Genomic DNA, 9,797 nt, shown 5'->3' with positions numbered 1-9,797 from the left:
CGATGCATTAACGAATTTCGGTTGAAACACACCTATTTTTCAAATAAAAATCGCATCATCAAAGCTATATTTGGTTTAATTTTGATGAAGAACAACTATAAGGTTGAAATACTTTGAATTCTTGATTGATATATACGAAGTATCTCGTCCATCTCAAAAGATTTCAAGTAAGTATGATGATGTAAATCACATCCTCGGTACCTATTTACATCAAGAAACTGTTATAAAAAAACAATATTTATAATCGAAATAATAACCGAAACCAGTAATATTACATTTTGAAGCATATTCTAATAATAGTATAAGAGAAGTAAAAGAGTAAATTTAACCACCACCTGTTCGTGCAAAACTACTATTGTATATCCATGCGATATACTTTGTAAGCCTACTACTACTTACACTATACACAACTTCCACTACACATATTGCAAAAACTAAGACTTAATTCCATCGATACAATTATTTAATCTTTAAATTATATAATAAGCATGTTATTCTATTTCTCCTTCTGATATATTTATAAGGCAAAAACAACAGGGTTTGAATAAAACCATTAAAATAAACGTTCACATAAAAAAAACGCGATTGTGTGAAACCAGTTTTAAATTTACTTACGTGTGTATTTAATGCGACTTTCTGTTATGAGAAATAAATGTGTTTGATTGTGACGAACAAAGCACATAAAGGCGCACATAATTCTGGCCCTTTTCGTGCTAGCACACTGAATGTACATTTGCGCAAAAATCCGTTTACTTTGTATAGTAGTCAATATCTATCTCAAGCCGACCACATTTCTATTTCATAACTTTTAATCAGTGCGTTTTTTTTATGACATGAACCAGTCGCCATTGTATTGACACGGTCAGAATACATAATATTTTTCAAGGAAGCACTCGCCGGATGTAGTGCTCCCAATGCTTTGCATTGACCGTTCCAAGGCGGTGACCCCAGCTTTATTCATATTGTGTGTTTATGTTGGTTTGTATTGTGCTGTTTTGTACTGTTTGGGCAATCGGTCACTTGCCTTAAATAAAGGACCAACTAATTGTTTTTAATGAAAATTCAATACTGCTCCAGCAGCTGGAGTTTCACTTCTTTATATTGTTCGAAAAATGTTAACTATACAGACATCGAAATCTCGCTTTAACCCTACTAATGCATCGTGTACGTTCACCGCCTTGATGTTAATTTGTTCTATTAAAAACATGTGACAGATGGTGAGAGGGTATTCAATACTTTTCTGAGCCTCATGTGATTGTTTCAAACTTACAATACATTTCCTCGTACACCGGAAAAGGCGAAAACGGAAAAACATGAATGGATCTTAAAACGATATTACGCTTCCTCCACCTTTCCAGTCTAAAGTTCGTCTGCATCTGTTAACTAAATTTAAGCAAGATTGTCAACCAGAGTCAAGAGTATTCTTTGCGAATCATACATAGACATGCAATTTGTCGCTCTAGAAAAAGCAACTTCGTATATATTATTTAACTTACACATACAATCATACTATGCCTAACCAGTTCCACAGTGGTGGACGAGTAATTTATTATCCGCGCTAAAAAAGCAAGATGTTATTTGAAGTTATAAATTCGAAATCCAGACGTTAAGAGTTAAACACAGCAATTTTCATAGTCAGAGACCACACATGTATAATGTCGGAACTCAAACACATTTACATATGGCACCCAGACATACTCAGTGTCGGAACTCGGTCGTATTAAGAGTCAGAATCCTTACATATTCCATGACAGAACCCACGCATATACAGTGCCAGAACCCATATGTACATACTCAAAATTGGAACCCAGACATAGTCTGTGTTGGAACCCAGACATATTCAGTGTAAGAGCCCAAACATATTTAGTGTCAGCACCAAGGCATATTCATTTTTGGAACCCATACATAGTCAGTGTAAGAAAAAAGACACATTTAGTGTTATAACCTAGACATGTTCAGTGTTGGAATAGAAACATTTTCAGTGTTGTAACCCAGATATATTCAGTGTTAAAACCCAGACGTGCTTGGTGTTGTAGAATTCAGTACCGGAACCCATACATATTCATTGTTAAAACCCAGACCAGACGAGTGTAAGACCCAAACATTTTCAGTGTAAGAACCCAGACAAATTCAGTGTTTGAACCCAGACTTATTCTCTATCAGAACCCATGGATATTTAGTGTCAGAACTCAGACATATTCAGTGTGAGAATCAGACATATTAAGTGTAAAAACCGAGACATATTAATTGTTTAACCTTGATATATTCAGTTTTTGAACCTTGACATATTCAGTGTTAGAGCCCAGAAATAGTGCTTGAACTCAGAATAATTCAGTCTTCGAACCCAGACATCTTCAGTGTAAGAACCGAGACATATTCAGTGTAAGAACACAGGCATGTTTAGAATCCAGACATTTAATCATTGCTGAAATCCAGCCACATTCTCTATCATTATTGTAACCCAGAAACACACTTGAAGTACATTGTATGCTAAAGAACACGCGCATGTCTTAACGACCTTAAACAATCTTTACCAAGCTTTTAACAAACAGGGAGACGTGTAGGTTTTATACATCGTTGTGTTAGCTTATCATTCATTAGCTTTAGTATTCACACTGAGTACTTTTCAAATAAACACGGTAATAATAATGCTATTCTTGGTCAATACATCACTCAGTGCAAACTTAGACGCCCAGGTCTTACCACATGATATCGCGCGACCACAACGAGGCGGAATAAGGCAACAAGTTCGATAAGCTTCGTCTGAACTGATGAGTGGGAAGATCAGACGACATCGTATGATTGCTGCGTTAGCGTATTGCAGAATAGAGGTAAATACCATTGTAATCCAGGACTTTGTTAAAATGGTTCAGCCACGGTTATATGTCTAGCATAATCTATATGTAGATCTTTCTGAAGACGATCAATAGTTGTGAGGATTAAAGGGGCCTTTTCACATTTTGGTAAATTGACAAAATTGAAAAAAAAGTTTCATATTCGCAAATGTACGTTGTATTCATGATATTTGTGAGGAAACAGTAATACTGAACATTTACCATGCTCTAAAATAACCATTATATGCATATTTTGACCATTTGAAAAAATTATATAATTTGTTGCAACGCGAAACGATTGAATAATTTGGAGAGTTCTGTTGTTCTATTGTTTACATTTATCAATATACAGTATTTAATGACACACTTCAATACATGCCAAAATCTGTGAAAAGACCCCTTTAAAGTGTTACAAGTTTTGTCTTCAGAACTGAAGGTTATGCACATATGAACTCCAAACAATATACCATGTTGTTTACTCACGAGGATTGAAGAACTAGTAAAGCTTAAATATGAGGTTTTATGAGTTATTTTTCACGTTTTTATAGTTAAGACTTTCAATGTGACTGCAAGGTCATTGAAGTTTGAAATTTTTTATGTGATGCCAGCCAATCACACAACTAATTATTACCTTATCAACTGTAAATATTGGGTCAACACAAAAAGACGCACAAGTTTTAGGAGATTTGCCAGATGACATGAAAACATAACCTTATTTATTGTGTGCCAATTCATACAGTGCGACATAACAGAACTGCGGATATATTTCCAACGCCAACTGGATTTAATCATAAGCCTTCATGACGACGTTTTTTTTGCCAGACATATTAAAAGTCAGATCGATTAACACATTGTTCACGTGTGTGGGTAAACACATGACACTTGTCTTGTTTTTGCGAAAGTGAACTTGTGTGTACGAATCAGATTATATGTTGTTAATTGAAATTCCAAACAATACAAACATGTCCATATCGATACATCTCTGTTTGGCATCTAAATTGAACACATTTAGCTCAGTTAAATAAATTGATCAAAACTAGTAAAAAAGCATTATCTGAAGGTGAACTTTAAGTAAATTCGAGTCTTTCTTACGGTTTTTGATACATTTATTTTAGTTTTCGTATGTAATGTGTCCCGTAACCTGAACTCATGGGATTAAACACACTAGTTGATCGTTTTCAATCTGATTTGCAAGGTGTGGTGATAGTTCTAAGGAAATTAAGTGCAATAGTATAATCGCGTTTTGATTCGACTTACCACATGCTAAAATTAAGAGATGAACGCATTAGTAAAATGGTGTAATACACAATTGTGAACACACAAAAAAGACCGCTCATGGTCATTGTACATTTGTTCTGATGTAAGGTTATAAAGTCCTTTATTTTTCAGACACGAACGCCAATTTGTCCTTGAAAACCGAACATGCGGTGACTGATAACGACGGTAGAGACTGAACTCAGTAAACATCGTTGCACAGCGTGCAAGCAGTTGCACTCCAGCTTATAAGTAAATGATTCTTTGGACCGCGGCTCAACATATTTATCTTATAAAGACAGGCATTGGGACTTTTCCACTGCCATTTTTGGAAGTTGAATTACACCGAAAAAAGCCATGTGGCTCTCTTGAATGTATTCAACATATGCGAAAGATGGCAAATAACCAATTCAGTTTTTCGAAATCGATGGTAAAGAGCCAATACGAAACAATGAAGTGAATAACCGGTATATTGAATCCAAACTTATTTTAACATCAAAGTTTACTATTATGAACCACTTCAGTATGACCAGAAGCTTTTTTAAGACTGCGTGGTCTAATTGGTGATCAAGAGGAAGTGGGCTTAACTTAACACTACGAGGTGCTTTTCAAACAAAACCCAATGATTTGTTTTGGAATTTTCACAACGAAAATAGGGCGTCTTTGTGTCATTTGAAGTACATAATTGTTTGTTGTAATTCAACGTTTAAATTCCTTTCTTTGCGTCGACAATCGGACCAACTCAGTCTTTGTACAACGAGAGGTTCATTTGACATTAATCAATTGTCAAACGTTATTGAAACATATTATAAAAATCCCGTTCTAATTGGTACATGCGCACTACTGACTGAATGAAATATTTCGACCTGTGGTATATGGTACACGACTTGAAAAGTAACGAGCCGGAACAAGGTTATGTCGAGTATTTCAACACGTTTAAATTTATAAATTCGCATGAAATTTTCGCAATATAAACATGTTATTTACCTTTATAAAGAAATGGCGTAGCGAGTATACGATAGGAGGTTTCTTACAATGTTTGCCACTTGCCATTTTACACCTCTGCTTAACTGTATTGAGAATTCGTCAAACAGAACGGATCGCACAGCTACACACGTGTTATGACAAATGTGATAACAAATGACTGATTTTAGGACATGTCTTGTATATTTTAAACGAATAATGAATTGATTTCGTTTACTTGTTCAACGCGACCCCTGCATAGAAAAACACACTCAAGAATCCGTATATACTGGTTTGTGGTCTTGAAATGGGGGACACACTACACACCCATGAGTTAAACAATCTTTAATCGTCTTTATGTTTAATGTCGGATGTTCGTTCGTAAGACTTTCTGCCCTGATAATATTTCTGGAATGTTATTATTGCAATATGTAAGAAAACTATTTTATTTTTCGTATGTAATGTTTACCGTAAACTAAAATCATTTGATTCAACACACTAGTTGACTGTTTTATATCTGATTTGCAATATGGTTAAGGTAAAGGTCTTTTTTTTATTATAGTATAACCCCTTGAAAGGGTCAGCCAATTTGACTTATGAGACACTTTTTTGCGTGTATACCATGTACCTCCCAACTCCTATCACTTGTTACTTACGAATAAGAAGATACCGCTGACACGATCAAAACCATCATATTATGTAACTAATATGAACCAAAAGAATAAAAGAAAACTGAATACACACATGTTAAACACACATTTCTACATACAATCGACGCAAGCGGCTTCTCATGTGCATACATGCGACACATCTATCAATTTTTTTTATTTTTTTTTTGAAAATGAAAGAAAGTAGGCCATGGGTTCTAAGTCCTTGAAATAACATTATTTAACCTCGTTGGCTCTCTCCAACCGCCTTCTAAAATCTTCGACAGACAAATGTGATAATTGTCGTATCTGCGTGTTTGCGACCGTCTTTCTTCGCCAATACACCAAAACGATATGGCAGAAATCAACCATCATAATACATGTATGTTACAGGTTGTTAAGTAGCATTTTAAAACAAATTTGACAGATACGTCCATGAAACCACGTGTTTGTAAAATTGTCAATCAGAGCCTGTGCAGTTATTCTCATCACTGTAGTCTGAGCAGTCAAAGTCGCCATCACAGCGCCATGAATGGTCAATACAGCGACTGCCGTCAGTACATTTGATTTGCTCAGCGCCGCATGATTTGGCTTAAAAAATAATTTTAATATAATAGTTTACTTCATTCATACAACATGAAGTGATTATTTGATTAATAAAAAATCAAGTTTTCTATTTATTGTCAATCAGTCAGTCAATAAACAATTATATGGAATTTTCACGCATACGATTGAAACCACAAATAAATAAGCCAGAGATGTTTTTGACAAATAAATAACATTGATGAGAATATTCATTTAATAATGTTACTTGATAAATACTTGTACAATTTACAAGAGTTCTATATTTTATTATTTAGTGATCAAGTATCAATCCAAGTATCCTGTTAGACTATGGATCATACAGTTTCAATATTGATATTAATAATGGAATGGGTCTGAATGTTGCCAGATTTAAATATACAATAATATTAATGACAATAATGTTCAAATACCATCACACTCTTTTTCATCAGAACCGTCAAGACAATCAGCATCTCCGTCACAATGCCATTCCTTGGAGATACACTGCCCATTGACGCAGGTGAACATGGCCTCACCACAATGTCGGTCAACTGTTAAGCAATATTTTCATTAGACAACATATTCATTTAACAAAATTTTAATAAGTGTTAACAATTGTGAAAAGCATATATGTATCAAAAGTAGAGTGTGCTTATGTGTTTCACAAGTTTCATGATGCTCCAACAGTAGTTTCTTTGCTATACTCTTTCCTTAAATATTGATTTCCTCATTTTAAGTAAATGAAAATATATAATTTAATTCCATCTGCCAAGGTAACAAGTTTAAGCATTCAGCCTTTCAAAGGTCACCTGCCCCATTCCCCTAGGAGTGAGACTTTGCCCTATTGCTGCTAATTTGCATTGTTACATTTTAAAAATAATTGTGCATTCACATTATTCTATTAGTTTTTGCAACCCGTACCAAATATAGGAGTACTTACTGACAGTGCAATTGCTTTCATCACTTCCATCTGAGCAGTCGTCCACCTCATCGCATTTCCAGTCATTATCAATGCACTCTTTATCTGCTGCACAATATAACTGTTTTGGAGTACAAACTGACTGCAATGCTGCAAATGGAAAAACATACAAAAGATTTCAATAACATATGAATATAGACACACTTTAATGTATATTTATTAATTTATTTAAAAAAAAATCCTACCAATGTGTAATTGACCTTGCAATTATTTATTATTGCATTTTAACTTAAGTTTCAAAGCAAGCATTGAGATTTCCATGAATTGTTTACCTTCACAATTCTTTTCATCTTCTCCGTGCTCACAATCTAATTCTTTGTCACATCTCCACTTAGTTGGTATGCAGGTGCCATTAGTTCCACAGGCAAATTCTGATTGTGCACAAGTCTGAGCAGCTGCAAGTAACAATTATTTCTTGCAGTAAGTTTAAGGTTAAAGAAGAAGCAATTAGATTAAAATAAATGTTCTGGTAAATAATACGGATTAAAATAGTTCTGATTAAGTGTGGTTTTCTTTTCAAACCAAATCTATGAGGACACATTGACCTTAAATAATAAACGGGTTATCGTTGTTACTTCGGTTAAGTAACCTCTGTACATGATTAGCAATACATATTCTCTTTAATACAAAAATAAAATATTAACTACACAATACCATATATATGATATTTTCCATATTTTAAATCAGCAAAAAACATTATTTTTATAATGAAGAACTCAATAAATAAATAAACCATATATTATGTTCAAATAATTAATCTACTTCTACTTTGTTCTTTTATCTTATATATATTGAGTCATTTAACATTAGGCTACAAGTAATTTTCTTTACGCAATCAAAAAGCTAATTTATCATTATCAAATAAACTTTCAAAAAAAATGTTAGTTAAAAATTAAGGAACCAAAACTGTATGTGTTACAATTATAACTGTTATTTTGTACTTCGCTTAAATTTCAATAGTGTACTAATAATTTCGTTGCCAAGTTATTAGCATCCTACTCAATATTTCATAATCATTCCCTATTAACCATGTTAGACACCACATACCTAGGTTAAAGAACTACGCATTTCTATTGGTCTATTTTGTCAGACCATTCCTTCTTCTACCAATCAAATTTAAGTTGACGTTTTTCCGTGACCCGGTTTTCCAGTGAATTAAATTTAATAGCCACATTCCACAACAACACCCCCTTTTAAGTTCGCAGGTTTTCTGTCAAAACTTTCAAATTATAGAAACTCAATATTACAAGTTAACATAACGTAGAGAAAATCACGTACGACAATTCAATTCATCTGAGACGTCAGGACAGTCAGCAACCCCATCACATTTCCAACTTAGCGGAACACATTTATCCCCCGATGCACAAGCCATTTGTCCATAGCTGCAAGTTATTTCTAGTTTTACTGAAAAAAAGTAATAACACATTGAATATATAGCTTCAATAAATCATACGGGTGCACTAAAACTTAAACAAATCAAATAACCACACGGCCATAAATTGTTAATTTTCAGTAGATCTACAACTTACAACCAATAGTCATTAAAAAGAAAAACAATAAAATCACGTTGATTGAATTAAAAGCAGAATCTAGCAATCCGAACACTGCTTATTATAAATAATGTCGACGAAAAGAGCTCAAAAATGAAAACAATGAAATTCAGTTGCGTTGATCTAAAAACGTTTGCCGACCGGCAAGTCACTCGATCTATGAACAATCTAACTAACCGAGTCCGAATAAACAGAATCCCACAAATAACAGCAACACTTTTCGATGTAATATTTTCATTTCCTTCAGTAAAGGTTTTGGATTTTTATGAAGAAGTACAGTAGTTATATTAAGACTACTGTAATAGGTTAGTGTTGATTAATTATAGATCAGGTTTATCATGCGAGGCTTAAAAAACAAAAAGCACGAGCATGATAAACCTGATCTATAATCAACACTAATCAATTATTCTATTTATCCCATTTTTTATTCAGTAAACCTTTTTATTTAGACAAAATTAGTTTAACTGAATAATTTCGCTGGATTTATGACGTCATTTTGTCGAAAAAATGACGCCATTTCGTGCCGTGGTTTATCTAGAATTTTCATTGTGTACACACCGATCATACTGAGGATAACGTGACGATGGTGACTGGTTATACAATACTTTTCTGAGCCTCATGTGATTGTTAAAATACATTTCCTCGTAAACCGGGAACGACTAAAAACGTAAAAGTATGAATGGATCTTAAAACGTTATCACAATTCCTCAAACTTTCCAGTCTAAATTTCGTCTGCATTTGTTAACTTAATTTCAGCAAGATTGTCAACAAGAGGCAAGAGTATTTTTTACGAATCATACATACACATGCAATTTATCGCTCTAGAAAAATCAACTTCAAAAAATATTAAATTACTTACACATAAAATCATACGATGTCTAACCAGTTCCACAGTGGTGGACGAGTAATTCATTATGCACTCTTAAAAAGCAAAATTATTTGAAGTTTTAAATTCGAAATCCAAACGTTAAGAGTTAAACCCAGAATTTTCATAGTCAGAGACCAC

At 33.7% G+C, this 9,797-nt stretch overlaps 1 protein-coding gene and 1 long non-coding RNA gene across 2 annotated transcripts; one reads left to right on the top strand and one right to left on the bottom strand.

Annotated features, from left to right (window-relative positions):
* The first annotated feature begins 2,565 nt into the window (after nucleotides 1-2,565).
* Nucleotides 2,566-4,558, top strand: LOC127879965 (uncharacterized). The gene is made up of 2 exons (XR_008049365.1): nucleotides 2,566-2,831; nucleotides 4,224-4,558. It is a non-coding gene; the product is annotated as an uncharacterized LOC127879965 (long non-coding RNA).
* Nucleotides 4,559-5,679: 1,121 nt separating this feature from the next.
* Nucleotides 5,680-8,639, bottom strand: LOC127879963 (low-density lipoprotein receptor 1-like). The gene is made up of 5 exons (XM_052427111.1): nucleotides 8,520-8,639; nucleotides 7,514-7,636; nucleotides 7,203-7,331; nucleotides 6,694-6,813; nucleotides 5,680-6,289 (listed from the first exon to the last, which is right to left on the bottom strand). Exons 1-5 carry the CDS (start codon nucleotides 8,611-8,613, stop codon nucleotides 6,159-6,161), a joined length of 597 nt encoding a protein of 198 aa, XP_052283071.1. The 5' UTR covers nucleotides 8,614-8,639; the 3' UTR covers nucleotides 5,680-6,158.
* Nucleotides 8,640-9,797: the final 1,158 nt, after the last annotated feature.

This window comes from Dreissena polymorpha, chromosome 4 (genome assembly GCF_020536995.1).
Source record: "Dreissena polymorpha isolate Duluth1 chromosome 4, UMN_Dpol_1.0, whole genome shotgun sequence".
Taxonomy (NCBI): Eukaryota; Metazoa; Mollusca; class Bivalvia; order Myida; family Dreissenidae; genus Dreissena; species Dreissena polymorpha.
Note: the sequence above shows the minus strand (reverse complement) of the source record. Positions and strands in the feature narration are given on the sequence as shown.

Bases quoted from the DNA above. Each gene is read 5' to 3' on its own strand.
- LOC127879963 (XM_052427111.1), bottom strand. From the start codon at position 8,613: ATGGCTTGTGCATCGGGGGATAAATGTGTTCCGCTAAGTTGGAAATGT. The intron at 7,332-7,513 runs GTAAACAATTCA...TTCCATTTGCAG, and splicing joins AGATGAAAAGAATTGTGAAG to CATTGCAGTCAGTTTGTACT. The intron at 6,290-6,693 runs GTATTTGAACAT...TTATTTTTTAAG, and splicing joins TGATGAAAAAGAGTGTGATG to CCAAATCATGCGGCGCTGAG.